Source organism: Coenobita brevimanus, chromosome 57, assembly GCF_032717465.1.
Source record: "Coenobita brevimanus isolate Jiangsu-jjx chromosome 57, ASM3271746v2, whole genome shotgun sequence".
In the NCBI taxonomy this organism is placed as follows: domain Eukaryota; kingdom Metazoa; phylum Arthropoda; class Malacostraca; order Decapoda; family Coenobitidae; genus Coenobita; species Coenobita brevimanus.
The window spans coordinates 49736986-49756977 of NC_137010.1; the positions used below are offsets into that span (position 1 = coordinate 49736986).

The 19992-nt window shown below is 40.5% G+C and overlaps 1 protein-coding gene and 1 non-coding gene across 2 annotated transcripts in view; one reads left to right on the plus strand and one right to left on the minus strand.

The window, feature by feature from the left end:
- Msh6 (DNA mismatch repair protein Msh6) overlaps positions 1 to 19992 on the plus strand; it is a 746240-nt gene that overhangs the window by 205904 nt on the left and 520344 nt on the right. The window contains exon 6 of the mRNA XM_080274091.1: positions 5788 to 5947. Within this exon, the coding sequence (XP_080130217.1) occupies positions 5788 to 5947 (160 nt within the window). The remainder of the gene's footprint in view (positions 1 to 5787; positions 5948 to 19992) is intronic.
- LOC145402501 (5S ribosomal RNA) lies at positions 19357 to 19475 on the minus strand. The gene has a single exon (XR_013897796.1). It is a non-coding gene; the product is annotated as a 5S ribosomal RNA (ribosomal RNA).

Sequence of the window (19992 nt, forward strand, 5' to 3'; positions counted from 1 at the left end):
ATTTGATTTTCAAGGAATCCTTAGGTCTTGGTAAACTACCTGATATTGGAAGAAAGCAAACATTGTTCCCCTATTCAGTCAAGGGAATAGACAGAATCCACTCAACTAGTGATCAGTATCACTGACCAGTGTGGTGAGAAAGATACTAGGAAAGCTGATAAGAAAAGTTTGTGTAAACCATCTAGAAAACACACAAAAGACTTTTATGGAAACTGTACCATCAAGGAGGTATCCAAGGCAACCTGAACTGTTAAATTACTAACACAGATTCTTGGAAAGAGCCACAAGAAGAATTAAATAAACTTCATTGAATCGAGCAATAAATGGCAAATGGAATTTAATGTGGACAAGTTTCATGTAATTAATTTTGGTAAAAGTGAGAAAATCCAGATTGGGATTATAAGTTAGGAAGATCAACCCTAGACATATCAGAAAGTGAGAAGGACCTAGGAGTGATTATCAATAACAGACTATCTCCGGCTGACCACATCAGTGAGATGGTACGTAACATGTATACATTGCTTGCTTGTATGAGAATAACATTCACATACAGTAAGACCTCACTATAACAGACTAATTGGGGCCCAGGCCATTCCGAAAAAGGTAAAATTCCAATGAAAGCGACATCTGGACTTCCCCCTGCTAATGTGGACTTTTTCCGATATATCAGACATTAGTCCGAATTGCACCAATGGTTTTTAAACTGTTTTCACAACCATTTCAGTATTGTACTGTGTTATACCTTCACTACATTAATCAAATGGTATAATATATGTATAATAATACCGTGCTGTACACTGATAAACATATCTTTTATTTACTTTATTGTGGTGAACATAGCTGAAGTGGTCAGGCAGTCCGGACTGCTTCTGGCTTTATCGGAAATTTTCTGATATGCACTCGATCCTCGTAAACCGCGGCAGTTTGCGTTTGGATCACTGCCGCAGATTACAAATTTCGCGGTTTATAAATAATAACTCTTATGTGAAAAATGAATTTGGGTCTGGACTTTGGCCAACCACCCCTCAAAGCACCCTACCTACACCTATCTAGGCACCATCAAACACAAACATACAAATTTAGGAATATTCAGTGCATGTATTTAATAGAAATAAGCAATGTTAAGGGATCTCACCTTAATCCTATGACGATATTGCTTAAGTGAATGAAGTGGGGTGGTGTTGGGAAGAACTTAGAACCTCTCAGCATGAGGTGGGGGTGCTCCCTCATGTTGTTCTCCCTTCTCCAGCTCCTCAGCCTCCCTCAGGAAGCCCTCAAAGTCTGCCTGGTTTTGTTTTGGTTTCTCCCTGGTTTTGTAGATCGTCCCTATGGTCGACTCGTTTCTCCCATGTTCTTTCACCAGGCTTGCAAACTTCTCTCCCTTCTCAACACGACAAACGAGCTCCAAACGTTGACTGTATGACAATGGCAGTTGCTGCTTAATGCCACCGGGCTTAGAGTGCTTCTTCGGGGGTTCGGGAGGGGCCATGGAAAGTAGGAGGTGGGGGGAAAGTGCACAAAAAAAGGCAGGTAGCTCTCGTACTGCACGATGATGCTCTGTACAGTGCGGGTTGGTGGGCAGAACAACAACAACATGGCGGCATTAGTATGCACACTTGCCACCAGGGACGGGTGGTGATTGATTGTTGGGTCATGGTTATCAAATTGAATGCCGCGGTTTACTATTCTCCTCGGAAAAGGCCCACTTCGGTGCCTAGATCAGCGATTTTTGTGACTTAATAGCGGTTTAAGGGTGCTGGCAGTCTGACAGCCACTTTGCCGCAGATTACGAATCCATGGTTTATAAACACGCGGTTTATGAGGATTGAGTGTATAGGAATTTAGTCCGGTAGCTCCTTGATTCCGATAAAAGTGAATTCTGGTCTATTGAAGTCCGTCATATCGAGATTTTACTGTTTATAAATGAAGATATGAAGAGAAAGATAATGACATCATTCATTGGACCAGCCCTGGAGTATCCATCAGTAGTCAGGAATCCTTATCTCAAAAAAGACATAGATAAGATTGAAAAAGTACAAAGGGCCACTATAAGATGGATACCAGACTTAAGGGATCTAAGCTACGAAGAAAGACTAGAAAAATTTAATCTCCCAACACCACAGGAGAGAAGGAAAACAGGAGACCTGATTATGCTATATAAATGCATCACAGGGAAGGAGAAAATAGACATAAATATATATATAATCTATGGGGAAGCATCAGCAAGAGGGCAATTGATCAGTGGAATGCAATACCGAATGAAATAGTGTGTGCCAAAACAGTCAATAAATTTAAGGATATGTATGATAAAAATGGTTTAATACACGGGACAGTACGAGCTTGACTCATTCGTGTAAAGATACAATTAGGTAAAAACAATTAGTTTAGAACAGATGCACTTGCATGTGCACACACACACACACACACACACACACACACACACACACACACACACACACACACACACACACACACATGATTATGTCAGAGAAAATGAACCACAAATAATATGCCTAACTGAAACAAAATTAACACCAAGGATATCCAATGACATACTAAACTTAGAGGAATACAATATATGAAGAAGAGACAGAAATTTAAAAAAGGGAGGAGGAATTATAATATTAACTAAGAAAAATCTAAAAGTCAATGAAATAAAACTAGATATACCATCACAAGTAGAACTGATTGCAGTAGAGATCAACACATCTGAAGGGAATGTAATTGTAGCCAATTTGTACATGCCACCCAGATCAAACACATGGGAAAGAGACGAATATGAGGACCTGGCAGAGAGTACAATTCAGAGTTTAAGATCATTACTACATAAAATGGAAGAGAAATCGGAAAGAATTATACTAACTGGAGATTTTAATACAAATATAAATTGGAATACTCTAGATATAATTAGCCAAGAAAGCTGTTGGGACCAAAAGCTCTTGGATCTCATGCAAGAGTTTTTCCTAACGCAACATGTGAGGGAAACCACCAGAAAAAGAGGACTTGATGTACCTTCAGTGCTAGATCTAATATTTACTAGGCAAGGAAATGATACTGACAGTTTAATTTATCACCCTCCACTCAGCAAAAGCGATCATGCAGTACTAAATTACAACTTCAGGATAGCATATGACATAGTTAACAGCAATGAAAGTTACAAAAAGAGCCTAAACTATAAAAAGGGAAATTATCAAGACCTAAAGAAGTATTTCTTAGAAGTTGATTTGGAAAATAAGCTTAGAGGACAAGATTTAAATGCTGTATATAAAAAATTCTGTAAATTTTATGAAATAGGAGTCCAGGAGTACATCCCACAGCACAAAGAAGCAGATAAGAAAATACAGAAATGGTTCAATACAGAATGTAAAAATTCAAAAGAAAGAAGAGATTTGTTGTGGAATAGATACAGAAGACACAATAGTGAAAGGGTGTATAATAATTACAAACAGGCAAGAAACGATTATACAAGAATAAGGAGGGAAGCCCAAAAACAGCTTGAGGAGGATATAATAAATAAAAATAGTGATCAACCAAAGCTGTTTTACAGCTACATCAGAAGCAAAACCAAAGTAAAAGATATAATACAATCCATTACAGACGAGGGAATCACTTATATGCAAGAGAAAGATATTTGTGAAGCACTAAACAAGAATTTCCAATTAGTTTTTACAGAAGAAAAAATTTTTGAGAGGGACTATGTGGAACATGCATGTCCACACATATTACCGGATATACAAATTGCAGAAAAAGTAATACAGGAGGAGCTAAGTAAATTAGACAGAGGAAAAGCAAGTGGTCCTGATGAAATTTCATGTTGGGTACTATGAGAATGTGCAAAGAAGTTTAGTAAACCATTATTTTTAATTTTCAAGAAATCCTTGAGTCAAGGTAAACTACCTGATATTTGGAAGAAAGCAAATATTGTCCCCTTATTCAAGAAAGGAAATAGACAAAATCCACTCAACTACCGACCAGTATCACTGACCAGTGTTGTAAGCAAGGTATTAGAAAAGCTTATAAGAAAAGCTTGGGTAAATCATCTAGAAGAACACAGTATGATAAAGAAAGACAGTTTGGTTTCAGAAAAGGAAAATCATGTGTTACTAATCTGTTGAGCTGCTATGACAGAGTAACAAACACAATACAGGAGAGAGAAGGATGGGTGGACAGTATCTATTTAGATTTCAAGAAAGTTTTTGACACAGTACCACACCAAAGACTTTTATGGAAACTGTACCATGAAGGAGGAATTCGAGGCAAACTGTTTTGTTGGATGCAAGATTTTCTCATAAAAAGAGAAATGAGAACAGTACTAAGAGGAAACTACTCATCATGGAAAGAAGTGACTAGTGGAGTACCACAGGGTTCAGTGCTGGCACCAATCATGTTTTTAGTGTAAATAAATGATATAAACAGTAACACTGCAAATGAGAGTTATCTGAATATGTTTGCAGATAATGCAAGAATACAAAGGAGAATTACTAACACAGACTCATGTAAAGAGCTACAAGAAGAATTAAATAAACTTCATGAATGGAGTAATACATGGAAAAATGGAATTCAGTGTGGACAAGTGTCATGTAATCAAGTTTGGTAAAAGTGGAAAAAGACCTGATTGGGATTATAAGTTAGGAAATAAAACCCTATACACATCAGAAAGAGAGAAGGACCTAGGTGTGATTATCAATAACAGACTATCTCCGGCTGACCACATCAGCGAGAAGGTACGGAACATGTATACAGTGCTTGCAAATTTGAGAATAGCATTCACATACATAAATGAAGACATGCTAAGAAGGATAATAACATCATTCATTAGACCAACCCTGGAATATGCATCAGTAGTCTGGAGTCCTCATCTCAAAAAACACATAGACAAGATTGAAAAAGTTCAAAGGGCCGCTACAAGATGGATACCAAGCTTAAGGGACCTAAGCTACGAAGAAAGACAAAATAATCTGAATTTACCAACACTACAGGAGAGAAGGAAAAGAGGTGACATGATAATGCTATATAAGTGCATATCAGGGAAGGAGAAAATAGACATAAATGAATACTTAACATATGGAGAAGCATCAGCAAGATGACACTGCAAAAAACTGCATAAGAAGAGAGGTGATAAAGATGTAAGGAAATTCAGTTTCCCAAACAGAGCAATTGATCAATGGAATGCACTACCGAATGAAATAGTGTGTGCCAAAAGAATTCACAGATTTAAAGATATGTACAATAAATATGGTTTAAGACACGGGACAGGACGAGCTTGACTCATTCCTGTAAAGATACAATTAGGTAAGTACACACACACACACACACACACACACACACACATGTAACCATACTGTGCAACTGTAACCATGCTATGTAACCATACCTTGTAACCCTATATTTATATAACCATTCATTCATAATATCTTAAACCTGCAAACTAGAACAAGAGTATATAAATTAACAATATACCAGTATGTATTTACTAGTGAGTGTGTTCGTGACCAATATTGCATGTATGAGCTAATTTCAAAAACTGCATAGAAAGCAAGCCTGTTGCTGGCTCCATCACCCTTGCTGGGCTCAGTGGCCAGTTGGAGGGTTGGCATAGAACAGGTTGGACCTGTGGTTGTCTTCTCCAAATAAACTTTTGTTGTATATCACTCAATGCTCTGGATTACTCGTAACGAGGGATACGAGAGGGGGTGAAACACACACACACACACACACACACACACACACACACTTTACATTTACATTTACATTAGAACTGTAATTTCAGAATACTGGTGGTGGTAGTAGCAGTGGTGATGGCAATAATGAAGACTGGCCATTCCTTCACTATCAGTGGTTGAAACCAGGCAGTATTCGAGATAGGTCTCAGCGCTCTCCTGATCATCCAGAGTATGACAAAAGAACACTATATGTCCCTGAATCATTCCTCAACCAACAGACACCGGTGAGTCTTAGCGATCTTTCTTTCTTATTATCACTTTATTTTAGGAAAGTTAACTGTCCCAGCACGCTAAATCTGTGTGTGGCATATGATGTTACTTATTACTATAGAGTATTTCATTGCTTCTGGGAACTCTGGCAAGATTCCTGTTTCCTACCAAAGTTGTAGGACATTCCCAAAGATCTCTCAGAGTAGTAATGCTCTTAGTCTGTCCTTTTTGTGTGATATTGGAGCAGTGGTGTATCATGGTAAGTGTTGTATGTTCATTTTCTCTTGTGAATATTTGTGGCAGATTGAATCAGATGTTTGATTAATTTTGTATTTGAATTATTTCTTGGAAGGCTAGCGTTCTAATCTTTGCTAGTGCCATATACAACTGTGGACAGCTGAAAGGACAGTCTAGCCTTGAGTAACGTGTTATTGTACTTACATGGTAAGCATTAATGCAACAGGTTATAATTAAGGTGGGGAAAGGCTCGAACCTATGCGGGAAGTGTCAGCTGGCCAGGTAACGTAATTTGAATTTGCATGTGGCGACGTCACCCACCAGACTTGCCATGTTTGGCCAGTTTACATCTGGGTACACTGACCTCTGATGACGTACACCATGATAATGCCACTGCACCAGATGACGAGGTCATCTCCATTGTTTCAGCCTTGGATTTCAATGGATTCAACTTAGATGTTGAAGAGGAAAATGCAGCAGCAGCAACAACTTAACAATGACAACAATAATATTGGGGGTGGGGAGTGGGAGGGAGAGTGCCAGGGAGCTGTGAATCAACAACACACAGCACCCAGCCTAGCTTTTGTTGTTAATTATGTACGAGAGTGACGCAGTATTTCAAGATTTTTTAGTGGAAAAAATGGGTTGACAGGATTTTTTTTTTTTTCCATACTGTATAGTGTATGTGTGTGTTTTTCTTTATTTAATTTTTAACGTTTGTAAATAGGAGGTTCCATTATCGTAAGCAATACTGCACATATCCTATACAGTATTTTTATGGACTATGAAGTGATTTATTTTAATCACTGAGCACTATTTTACTAATCTGTATGATATTTTAATGGATGTCTCCTCTCTGATGTATATAAAAATTTGCTTTTTGATCACATCTACCTTCACCAGTGCACAATCACACGACGATTGCACCTTGATTAACAAATGCACTTAATGCACGATACTGTTTCAGTGCAAGTTTTACATAATACACCCTTTAGTTTGTACGCTGTTGGGTAGGTTATAATCATTGGGTGATCTGGGGGGTGAAGTCCCCCCAGTTAGGTTTCAGCACTTCCAGTTAGGTTTCAACTGTTCTTTATGGTTTTAAATTATATACATTTGAGTTTGTTTTGGTGTGCTGATGTCATGTCCAGTCGGTAGAATTGGCAGCAAACATGCTATTGGGAGCATTCAGGCGCCTTTTCGTAAGATCGTGTAAGTACACTGTATTTTGTTTCTTCTCCAATATATTTTGATTGAAAGTCAAATGTTAATCACCTGAGATGTATCTGATACCAAGATGATTTTCCTTGAGAACATAGGTCTATAAGATACCTTGAGTCGCTGCATTGCTGTCATTTTTATTTACCATTTTATTTTTGTTCATGCTATTTTAATAATCATTCATGTTCTTATTTACAATACAATTGTATCTGTGCTTTTTTCTTTTTATGCAAGAAAGAAGGAATCAAAGGCCAGGATCCCACAAGATTGTTCACTCCAAGAAAAAACAAAAACAAGATAACAGAGAACCAAATTAAGATCCATTCATTTTGAGATGCCTGGACACACTGCATTTGAAGGCTGGAGATCATAGGCAGTAGGAACTACAGACAGAGGGAGACAGTTCCAGAGTTGACTTATTGCATACATGAAGAACTGGGAGTAGTGGTTAACTCTTACATTAGAGAGTTGGGCAGAAAAGGGATGAGAGTTTGTTGCTAGACAGGTGTTGCATGCCTGCTGTAGTGGTGGAGGGATGCAGGCAGACAGTTCAGAGGAGCAGTGACCATTGAAGTAGTGATAGAAAGAAAAAGATAAAGATGCAACAGTGTGGCGAAGAGACAGAGGTTGAAGGGAGCCGGTAAAAGGAGGAGAGTTAATGAGACAGGAAGTCTTTGACTCCACCTTGTTGAGAAGAACTATATGTGGGGAGCCACCTCACACATGAAAGTTGTACTCTACATAGGGGCGAATAAAATCCATATATAAAGTTAGCAACTGTGCAGGAATAAAGAAGGCACAGAGTCTGCTTATTCCACCTAATCTCATGGAAGCAGATTTTGTAAGAGAGGCAATATGATCTTTTCAAGATAAATCCCAGGAAAATGAAACCCAAAGTATGTTTACAGATGATGCAGGATTAAGTTGGACATTGTTAAAATTTAAAGGATACTCCTGCAAAAGACCTTTTCTGGTTGAGAGATGTACAGGCTGAGTTTTTGATATATTAAAAACAATAAGCTTACTTTTTTACCCCAGTCAGAGATATGAGCCAAGTCAGACATTAGGTGTGTCATAGCCTCATCCCCTGTTTGTTGAAGTAACTACCGAGATTGACGCTTAGGGAAACGAATGGAAAGGTGAAGGGTGGAGTCATCTTTGAATGAGTGGATAGGTTTAGATGTACAGTTTAGAAGGTCATTGGTGAGTAGAAGGAAGAGAGCTGGTGATAAGACAGAACCCTGAGGAACACCACTATTGATAGCTCCAGGAGAAGAATGGAGGTCTTCTACAACAGCAGCTATAGAATGACCAGAGAGGAAGCTAAAGATGAAGTTACAGATAGAAGGATAGAAACCATAAGCTTACATTTTGGAAATTAAAGATTTATGCCAGATTCGGTCGAAAACCTTTGAGATGTTAAGTGCAATGACTAAGCTTTTGCCAAAGCCTTGAAAGAAGGATGGCCAGGAGGAGTCAATAGGTAGGTGAGAATATCTCCAGTGGAGCATCCCTGGCAGAAACCATACTAATGATCTGAAAGAAGGTTGTGGTAGGAAAGGTGCTTTAGAATGCTTTTGTTATGTGGTCACCCATCTTTGGGACAAGCTGAATGAGAGCAAACTCCCAGCAAGAAGGAATAGTACAAGTTGACAGACAAAGGAGAAGAGTTTACCTAGGCAAGGTGTAAGCACAGAAGCACAGTTCTTGAGGACAACAGGAGGGACCCCTTCAGGCCCATATGCCTTGTTAGTATTGAGGCTGGTGATGGCAAAAAATACATGAAATGAAGACATTTTAATGCCAGCCATGAGGAAGTCAGAGGGAGTAACTGATGGAGAAACAGCACCAGGATCGTCTAAGGTGGAATTGGAGGGGAAAGTCTGAGCGAAGAGTTGTGGTTTATCTGTAGAAGAAATAGCTGCAGAGCCATCACAGTGGAAAAGAGGAGGGAAGGGTAATGAGATATAGTTGTTAGAAATGATTTTGGCAGTGTGCCACAAGGAGCAGTAAGGAGTTGGAGAGTTCAGAGCATTTAGTATGAGTGAAATTATTTTTTGCAGAATGGAGAACAGACTTAGCGTGAATTTGGACAGAATCTTAAAAGAGATGAGATTCGAATGGGTTGGCTCTGGTACCTTTTGTAGGCCTTTTTCTCACTGTGGACAGCACAACGTTTTTTTTTTTGCAATAGTCATAGGATATGTGAAAGGAATGTATGCTTCCATGTCTGAGAGAATAACTTCTGTCATGTGCAAGGCACAGTAAGATGACTCGGCCATGGAAGCAGTAATCATTCCGGGGAAAATCAAAGAAGTACTCCCTGAGAGCCTCCCAATTAGCAGCTCCAAAGTGCCACAGTCACCGCTGCTTGGGAAGGTCTACAGGCCTTGCCAGAGCAATAGGACGGGTTAAAGTGATAAGGTTGTGATCTGTGGGCCCAATGGAGAAAAAGATTAACAGCATAAGCAGAAAGATTAGATGTAGGGAGGTTAGATATGTTAGAACTCTCTTCAAGGCAGTCAGGGATATGGTTAGGATGTTGTACAAGGTGCTCTAGGTCATCAAGAATAGAAAAGATACAGGCTTGTTCACCAGGTTGATCAGTGAAAGGAGAGGAGAGCCAAAGATGGTGATGAACATTGAAATCACCAAGAATGGAGATTTGAGAGAAAGAAGTTGATAGAATAATTTCCATCTTAGAAGTAAGATAGTCGAAGAATTTTTTGTAGTATAATTTAGGGATAAGTAAACAACACATATATTTAGTCAAGTTAACTGACTCCAGAGAGTAGAGAAGTCTGAAGATTCAAGTTCAGGAACACTAGAGCAAGATGTTGCAGAAATGAAGAAGTGGGTCAGACAGTGGCTCCAGGCATCTCGCTTGGTCTTCAGTGGGGGAGGGACAGATGGTGGGGGCTTTGATGGTCCCCTCACCCCCCTTCTGGGGACTCCGAAGTGTGGTGATTGGATACTATTTTTAGTAAAATTTTGAATAGAAAATGCAAGTGTGTAATGTGCATGTAGTTTAGTGTTGACAGTTAGTGGAAATTGTATTAGAGAGCATGCATGCTAGCATACTCTGTGTGTTGCTGAAACACTGAAAAAGTTCAACAAAGGGGGATGGTCAGGAGCTAGTCCCGAGGGCTGATGAAACAGGAGTTGCAGCTCTCCCTATCAGCTTTCCATCCACCATGGGAGTACTGCCCTGTTCGACAGGTGTTACAGTGGGTATCAATAGGGGGTAATTTATGTGGGGTAGGATGGTAAAAAAGGGTAAAAGTGAGAGTTTTGGAAAGTCAGCCAACTACAGTGCATTGTACCCTTATACTTGCAAACATTTTGTATGAATAACACATATTTGAGTACCACAGTCAGTGTCCAGTCTATATTGTCCTTGTTATACTTGATGATTGTACGACAATCATGCCTTACTGAATGACGAGGTTATGTCAGTTGATAAACCATTGCATTTCAATTTAACATACAGTAAGACCTCACTATAACAGACTAGTTGGGGCCGAAACCATTCCGAAAAATGCGAAATTCCGATAAAAGTGACATCCGGACTTCCCCCTGCTAATCCGGACTTTTTCTGATACATCAGACATTAGTCCGGATCGCATGAACCATTTTTAAACTGTTTTGACTTCCATTGCTGTACTGTACTGTGTTATAACTTCACTACATTAAGCAAATGGTATAATATATATAATAATACTATATTATACAGTGATAAACATGTCCTTTATTTACCTGATCACGGTGAACATAGCTGAAGTGGTCAGGCAGTCCGGACTGCTTCTGGCTTTATCGGACTTTTTCCGATATATAGTAATTTAGTCCGGTAGCTCCTTGAGTCCGATAAAAACAAATTCTGGTCTATTGAAGTCCGGTATATCGAGGTTTTACTGTACAGCAAAGTTGATGTAGCATGGGTTCTGTGGGGATAGGGAAGGGGGTTTGTGACCACATAATTATATAACCTTAAAAGAGAGAGGGAGAGAGAGAGAGAGCCCCCTTTCAAGCTTGCCCTCGGGACCTTCAGTAGCACCACACTTACCACTAGGGATTCTTGTGTGAACAGCTGGGGCAGATTGAATTGGGTGCTTGATTAATTTTCTATTACCCGGTAGTAATAATTTTAGGGAAGGGTGTCATCTTGATCTGAGGCCTGAAGAGTCATGTACTAATGCGGGCAACTGAAACCACAGTGCAACAGTCATGCCTCACTATAAGATGAGGTTACATCAAGTGAAAACCCATCACATGACAATTTATCATATAACAAGGTCGATATAATATGGGTTCGTTGGGGTTAAGCAGGATATCTATGACCATGTACAGTAATGTAAAACCTAAAATATAAATTACCTTTTTAGGCTTGCCCTCAGCACTCTCAATAACACCACGCTTTCCGCTTGGGTAGCATCCTTGCCAGATGCCATGTCTCAGTCGCAAGTTTCAGTATTGCCCACACACGCAGAAAGTTATCATTTCACTTAATGTTGCACATTGCACTATTTTGTAATGCACTTGCATTCGTATTTGGCAATTGCAATGTGTTCCAGTGGCCTTTCACACACAAAATTGAAGGTAAGGCAGATGATCACAGTGCATCTACAGTGCTCGTCAGAAGTATTCAGCGTTGTCCGCCAGGCGCGCAATACTTATGGCCCAAAAAGAATCACCCCATTCTGGGGGGTAAGAATTGAGCCACAAGTTTGAGCTCCGAGCATGACGTCACGGTAGCCTGGGGCCTTCCAACGCGCTGGTTGGTTCCCGCCTCAGTCGCCCACGGGCTGCCTGAGAGAGAGGAACTCCGCCGAGTGTCCCTCTGAAATTGCGCCATTTTTTACCGAGTGTCCCGCAGTTTTCTGGCCTTCACAACTTTGTTATGGCACCTACCCGTGAACTATCGAGTGAAATCATATCCCAGATCATTGCTCTAAAGGAGGCAGGCCACCAGACAAAGGAAATTAGTGAATTGGTTGGTGTGGCACGATCGACAGTGCGTCGTTGGTGTGCGCGGTTTCGGGAGGAAAACGGTGGTGCAGTTCCCACAAAGAAACCGCGGTCTGGTAGGCCTAGGAAAACTTCCCCAAGGTCTGTTAATGTTTTAAAACGTGCAGTGGAGTTTAATCCTCGTGTGAGTGCAAGGAAAATTAAGGAGAGCAACCCGAAAGTGTTTGGTGAGGTGTCAGTGAGAACAGTGTCTCGTAGGGTGCATGAGCTTGGTTACACAAGTCACAGGCCTGTGAAAAAGCCTCTTCTCACCAAGAGCCAGAGAATTCGTAGGCTTTCCTTTGCTAATAAATATCTAACCTGGGGTGAGGAGCAATGGTTGTCAGTGTTGTGGTCTGATGAGGCAACGTTTAATGTTACCTGTAACAGAGGAGCACGTGTGTATCGACGCAAAGGTAGTGACCCACTTGACCCACGGTATGTAGAAAGCACAGTTAAACATCCTGATTCACTCATGGTATGGGGTTGTTTCTCAGGGAAGGGTTTGGGGAAGCTTGTTGTACTTCCCAAGAACATCAGAGTGAATCAGGATGTTTACCTGGAGCTTCTGTGTGATCATTTACCAGACTCCTTCGAGCTAACAGGTGCACGAGTGTTTCAGCAGGACGGTGCACCTGCTCACAAGGCCAAATCGGTCACCAATTGGCTTCGTGACTGCGAGGTATCATTCATGACAGACTGGCCAGGAAATAGCCCAGACCTCAACCCCATTGAAAACCTCTGGTACCTCGTAAAGAAGAGTCTCCAAGGGAAAGACGTGAGCTCTCTGCCTAAGTTGGAAGCCGCCATTCGTGACTCCTGGGACAAAATACCCCTCCAGCACCTCAGGAGCCTCGCCCTTTCACTTCCAAGACGTCTCAGGTCCGTGAAGAAACGTAAAGGCTACCCTACGAAGCACTAAAGGTAAATAAAATGCATTATTTATATGTTTTTTCAATGTTGAAAGGTTTGTTTCTCAGGAGGGACGCAGGGCGCTCTATACTTCTGACGAGCACTGTAAGCACTGGCTGGCATCTTGGCTCAATCAGCTGACTGGGAGACAGAATTCTGGCGAGTTCGCTATCAATATTCCAAAGATGGGTCAAACTTCTCGTTTGTTGTTATAGCAGTTTATCACATTGCAATCAGATGTACAGTGAGACCTGACTGTTCATGGTCAGAGAGTATTTAGGGGTACCTGCAAACCCAGATGCAGGGTGACAGGAAAATTCAGTGAGTGAATACCTCCTTTTGTAACCATGGCAGTGATTTGATACCATAGGTATGTCTTCATTGTGGAAGAACTATACTGAACAAAACAGTTAACAAATCATTATGCAAACCAAGTACAGTGATCCCTTGGTTATTGCACACATGGTTACAACGGTTTTTGTTATCACTGCTAGATAAAAAACTGCATTCCTTCTCCTACCATTATCGCCCATTTTTTGGTTAAAAACTTCGTTATCGGGCACCTGATTTGGTTTTTGCAGACAATAATGGTGTCAAGTTTGTGGTTTCTGAGAGCTTGTAGGATTCAAGGATGAGGACCTACTGGAGGAGTTAATCCCAGGTGGTAGAGACCACTAACTCTCCAGCCCCTAGCCTCAGAAACCATTAACTCAAGCTCATCTCAGGTTTCTATATGGTGCGTGTTTTTCACGTATTATGCCCTTGTCATCATTTTCCATTAACCTAACCATGCCTATTTGTCTTTCAGATACTTCCCATAACAATATGTATGTATTTAGTGGTTCTAAATTATTATTAAAGAGAAAATATGTGTTTACAGGTGGGGTGATTAGTACCAATTAGTATAAATCACGTAGATACTTTGCTTTCGCTATCGCGCAGTTTTGTTATCATGCACTTGTCATGGTACCAGCTATATGCAATAACCTGGGGATCACTGTACATGCTGTTACTATTGTTATACATGTCTCATTGATTGGTAAAGAATGAAAGGTAAAATACAATAGGTAGCTTGCAAGTACTTGTTGTCACTGGTGTTATGCATGCTTCAGCAGTTGGTAAAGGATGAAGGGAAGAGTGCAACTGGCAGCTCTGAGACTGATAATGTTGCCACACATATGAAAATCTTGATGTAATAAATCCTTGGGGCATTTCTTGTTCAGTTCCGAGCTTTATTATGAAGTGATATCAAAATGTTCCCAGATTGTAGTTCTCCCACGTGAACTCTTTGACCTTGGCCAATGTGTACAGTTTGATGTGCAGTACAACCCTTTGTCTACTACTCTGCAGTGTTTCAGTTGCATCGCTGGTCTCAGTCATGTTTTCAGCTCAATATAAATGGTCAAGTTTAGTGTTGTGCAGTTTTCATGTGCTTTGCAGATGGGTTCGTTAACCCATGTTCTTCAAGCCTTTGAGGGATTTAAACATGTCCTTACGGGTAAAAATGCTGAATTTGGCCATCTTCACACTTTTATCAATCACTTAACTACCAAAATACTCAGCTTTCCTTTGTCTTTCCAACATAAGTTTCCTCTCACTGCTAGGTGAAGTTGTTGAGGAGCACAAAGGTGAGTAATAGAGATAACTTTTGCCTGCACAGAGAGGCTGTCTTTGGGTGCATGCTGTTGCTTCTGCCTCGGCTAGCTGCCACATACTGCTCCCTCTCCCTACCGTGCGGCCTCTTCACGTGTTTTCCCAACTGTGAAGCAAGTTTCATTCACCCTGTACTCCTTCACCTGCTTGGTAGGTGGGGGCGCTCACCATCCACTCACTTGATGTATTGCTGCTCTTGAGTGAGTGACTGCCCTTTTCCCTCTTCCTTCCATCTTTCCCTCCTTCCTCTTTTGTCTTTCTTTCCTTCATTCTTTCCCCTTCCATCTGTCTATGGGTGGCTCTGCACAGAGTGACAAGCCAAATGGTAACTGTACACCGGGAAACCATTTACTATGCTAGGTGGTAACCTTATAGCCAAATTATAACGCCTGTTGGTTCAGTGGGTAATTAAGGTGCTCCAGTCTGTTTGAGCCTGTGAAGGTTTATATCCAAGGGATGGTTGGAATTTGTTGCTCAGGCAGTGCCACTCAGGGATGAGTAGGGCTGGTCACTTTCATCTCAAATGTCAGCATCAGCTTGCCTAGCCCCAGCCTATGCTCCTCATGAGGCAACATAGGATTAGATGATGAATGATGATGAATGTACGTGTGGTAACTACCATGTTGTTTGTTTTCCAGTCTTCGAGAGTAACAGTGTGTCAAATGGTGTGCATAGGGCAATAATCTTGTGAATAAATAATTTGTCTATCTCTGTCTATAGCCAGATGCCAGCTGGCTGCAGACATATTGCCGTTACATTTTCCTGCCCCCTGCCATTTAGCTACCCTTCCCCCAACTTACACCCTCCTCGCTCATATTCCTATCCACTCCATCCCATGATTTCATCCTTGGTCTCACCCTCCCTCTACCCCTCTAACCCTCATTTGCATACTCTCCTAGTTAGTCTCTCTCCATCCAAATTCATAATGGAATGTAAGGGAAAGTGATAGGTTTCAACAGCTTTATGTGCCCTCCTCGACTACACCTTTAATCCTTTTTTTATTTAGAAATATGGGAAATTGATATTTTTATGCCTGAATATTATGGTACAGTAATCCCTTGGTTGTAGCACTGTTTGTTATTATTGTGAGATGAAAATTCACAATCTTGCCATTATAGCACATTTTTGGCTGGAAATATTGTTGGTGATGGCCACCATCATCCACTCACTAGATGTAGTGCTGCTTACTTCTTTCTTCACTTTTATCTTTCTTTTTTCTGTGTCTGCTTTCCTCTCTTATTTCTCCATTTTTGCCTGTCACTTTTTATTACTAATTTTTCCATTTCAGGTGGCTTTACATTAAGTGACAAGTGTAATGGTTTTCTGTAAGCTGGGAAACCATTTACAACACAGGGTGGTAGCCATACAACCAACCCACACATGTTCGCTGTGTGTCAACAAGTGGGTTGGTGGAGGATTAGTGCCCCTCCCCATAAAACCACCAACTCAGAGACAACTGGCCACCCCTTGTGGGATTATGGTGTCTGGCTGTAGATAGATAGATGGAAAAGTTTTTATGTGCCTAAGCTAGCTTAAGCTTAAGATTCTCAAACACTGGCTCAGTTCATCAGCCCGTGACATCATCACACAAGTGAGCTGTTTTCTTTGGCCAGGACCATTTTGGCGTGAAAATCCGCTTCTCATTGCTCAAACTGTCACAGCTAGGGTAGAAGGCTGCGTCTGCACAGGTTATTTACTCATTTACGTCTATTTTCTCTTTTCCTGTGATGCATTTATGTAACATAATCATATATCTTCTTTCCTTTCTCTCCTGTAATGTTGGTAGGTTTAATTTTTTGAGTCTTTCTTCATAGTTTATTGTGTTTCCATTCTATCAAGTCACTTTGGGTGCGGTTGGCTAAAGAGTGTAAAGAATGCTTAAGTGCCAAATCTGTAATTATAAATAACAAGTCTCATATTTTTAGCTATTAATTTCTTGTAAATGTATTTTAGATACTCTATAGATTCATTTATAAAAAGAAGCTTTATACCTATTATGAATGATTCTTTTTGAGGATGAAAACAGCAGCTTTCATAAGACTTAGCAACATTGTTTTTGTGACGTTGGCAAGTTTTGCGGCCTGACCCTGTGACACGGGTCACTTATTAGCAATACCCCGTCATGGACGCATCTCCTTCAAAAACGCTCTCGTGTCCTCCACAGCCAAGCAAAAGAAATTATTTACAATGTGAATAAATATTTCTTAGAAGAAAAGGCAAACAGAGGACCATTAATTGTGTGTACTTAGAAGAACCGTCTTAGCATTCTACGAAAGGAAAGAAATGAAAAAAGAAAATGTTGGCTTCCCCGGACTAGATGTGGCAGCATCGTTAGCGGTCACAGTCCTGAGGGAACCACACCTAAAGTGACTCAATAGAATAGAAGGAGTATAGGTCCCTTAAACTTGGTGCCCATCTTGTAGCTGCCCTTTTTTTCCTTATGTCTTTATCACCTCTCTTTTTGCAGTTTTCTGCAGTGTCCTCTTAATGTTGCGTCTCCATAGGTTATTTACTCATTTATGTCTATTTTCTCTTTTTCTGTGATGCATTTATATAACCTCATATCTCGTCTTTTCTTTCTTTCCTCTAATGTTGGTAGGTTTAATTTTTTGTCTTTCTTCATAGCTTAGGCCCCTTAAACTTGGTGCTCATCTTGTAGCAGCCCTTTGTACCATTTGAACCTTATCTATGTGTTTTTGAGATGCGGCTTCCAGACTGCTGATGCATGCTCCTGAGTTGGTGTGATGAATGATGTTGTTATCTTTCTCAGCATGTCTTCATTTATATATGTGAAAGCTACCCTCATATTAGCAAGCAGTGTGTACATGTTTCTACTTTTTCATTTATGTGGTCAGCCAGTGATAGTCTGGTATTGATAATAATCCTGAAATCCTTTTACTTTTCTGATGTGTGTAGGGTTGCACTTCCTAACGTCCAGTCTGGTCTTTTTTCATGTTTTCCAAATTTTATTTTATGACATTTGTCCACATTGAATTCCACTTGCCATCCCATTCAAGAAGCTTTTTTAATTCCTCCCATAGTTCTATGCAAAAGTCTGTGTTTGTAATTTCCCTTTGTATTTTTGCATCATCAGCAAACATATTTAAGTAGCTTCCATCTCCAATGTTGCTGTCTGTGTCATATATATATTAAAAACGTAATTGGTGCCAGCACTGAGCCCTGTGGAACTCCACTTGTCACTTCTCTCCGTGATGAGTAATTTCCCCTTAGGACTGTTCTCATTTCCCTTTTGCTGAGAAAATCTTGCATCCAGTTGACAGATTACCTTGGATTCCTCCTTGATGGTACAGTTTCTATAGAAGTCTTTGGTGTGGTACTCTGTCAAATGCCTTCTTGAAATCCAAATATATGCTGTCTACCCAGCCATCTTTTTTCTGTATCATTTCTGCAACTCTGTCATAGTAACTTATTAGGTTAGTGACATATGATTTTCCCTTTCTAAGAGCAAATTGTCTTTGTGTTATCATATTGTGTTTTTCCGGGTGATTTACTCAAATTATTCATATCCATTTTTCAAACATCTTGCTTACGACACTGGTCAGTGACACTGGTCAGTAGTTAAGTGGATTTTGCCTATTTCCTTTCTTGAAAAGGGACACAATGTTTGCTTTCTTCCAAATATCAGGTAGTTTTCCTTGCCTTATGGATTCTCAGAATTTTAAGGGTAATGGACTGATCAGCTTTTATGCACATTCCTGTAATACCCAACATGAAATCTCATCAGGGCCATTGGCTTTTTCCCTGTCTAATTTCCTCATCTCTTCCTGGACCTTGTGTTTTGTTATACGTATAACTGTTAATATGTGTGGGCATGTTTGTTTGTTTTCATCTCTTGCAAATCTACATTCTTTAGTAAAAACTGACTGGAAATTTTTGATTAGTACTTTACAAATATCTTCTTCATTGATCTAGATTTTCCCCCATTGATAACACAGGAACACACTGAGGTGGTTTGGCCATGCGGAGAGGATGGAGGGTGAAAGACTGACGAAGAGAGTGTATGTGAGTGAGGTGGAGGGGGGAAGAGGGAGGGGGAGGCCGAGGATGAGATGGAGGGATGGGGTGGAGAGGTATATGAGAGAGGGGGGTGTGAGTTGGGAGCAGGGCAGTGAAATGGCGGGGGACAGGGCGACTTGGAGGCGATTTGTTTGTGGCCACCCCAAACGGGATTGAGGCGTCTGGCAATAGATAGATAGATAGATAACACAGGTCTACATAATCAAACTTTTTTCTCTCATCAGGTATAAAATCATTCATTTATTCATTCATTGCTAGACGCCATGTATCCCAAACGGGGTGGCCAAGGGCTTAGAGTTAATTGTTTTTTACAGGGAGGGACACTAATCCTCCACCAACCCCACTTGACACGTAGGGATGCCAACAGCATCTGGTGTTCCCAGGCGGTCACCCATCCAAGTACTAACCAGACCCAGCGTTGCTTAACTTCGCTGATCGGACAGGAAGCGGTGTACTCAACGTGGTATGGCCGTTGACAGTATAATATTTCTAGACCTATTTTTGACGACGTTCACTAATATGCAGTCCATTTTAGCTTAGTACATCACAGTTTTATGGAAATTACCTTTTATCATTTTGGTTGAATTTTACCACTGGACGAATATGCTTGCTGATAACACCGAAGTTTCTCTTAGTATATTTGAGGTTTCGAAGTTTTTTTTAACTATGTTGATTCCTCGTATAAATTCAGTGTCTCCAAGTAGTCCACGTATATATTGTATTTTCATCCAAATTGAAATGACAAAACAGGAAACTCCCCTGCAAGACATATAACAGAGAGTGAGTTTCGGTTCACTTTTGCGAAGGTCAAACTACTCAAAATCGTTGAGCTTTAGACTTTCTTCGATGATGCGTTCCAGGCTTGTCCCTGTACAGCATCCAGCAGTAATCCATGAGCATACTCTCATTCCAGAAGCCTTGATAGTGATGCTCCAGTGCATTGATATCTTGATGAAAGCGTTGCCCCAGTTCATCAGAGACGGCTCCCAGGTTC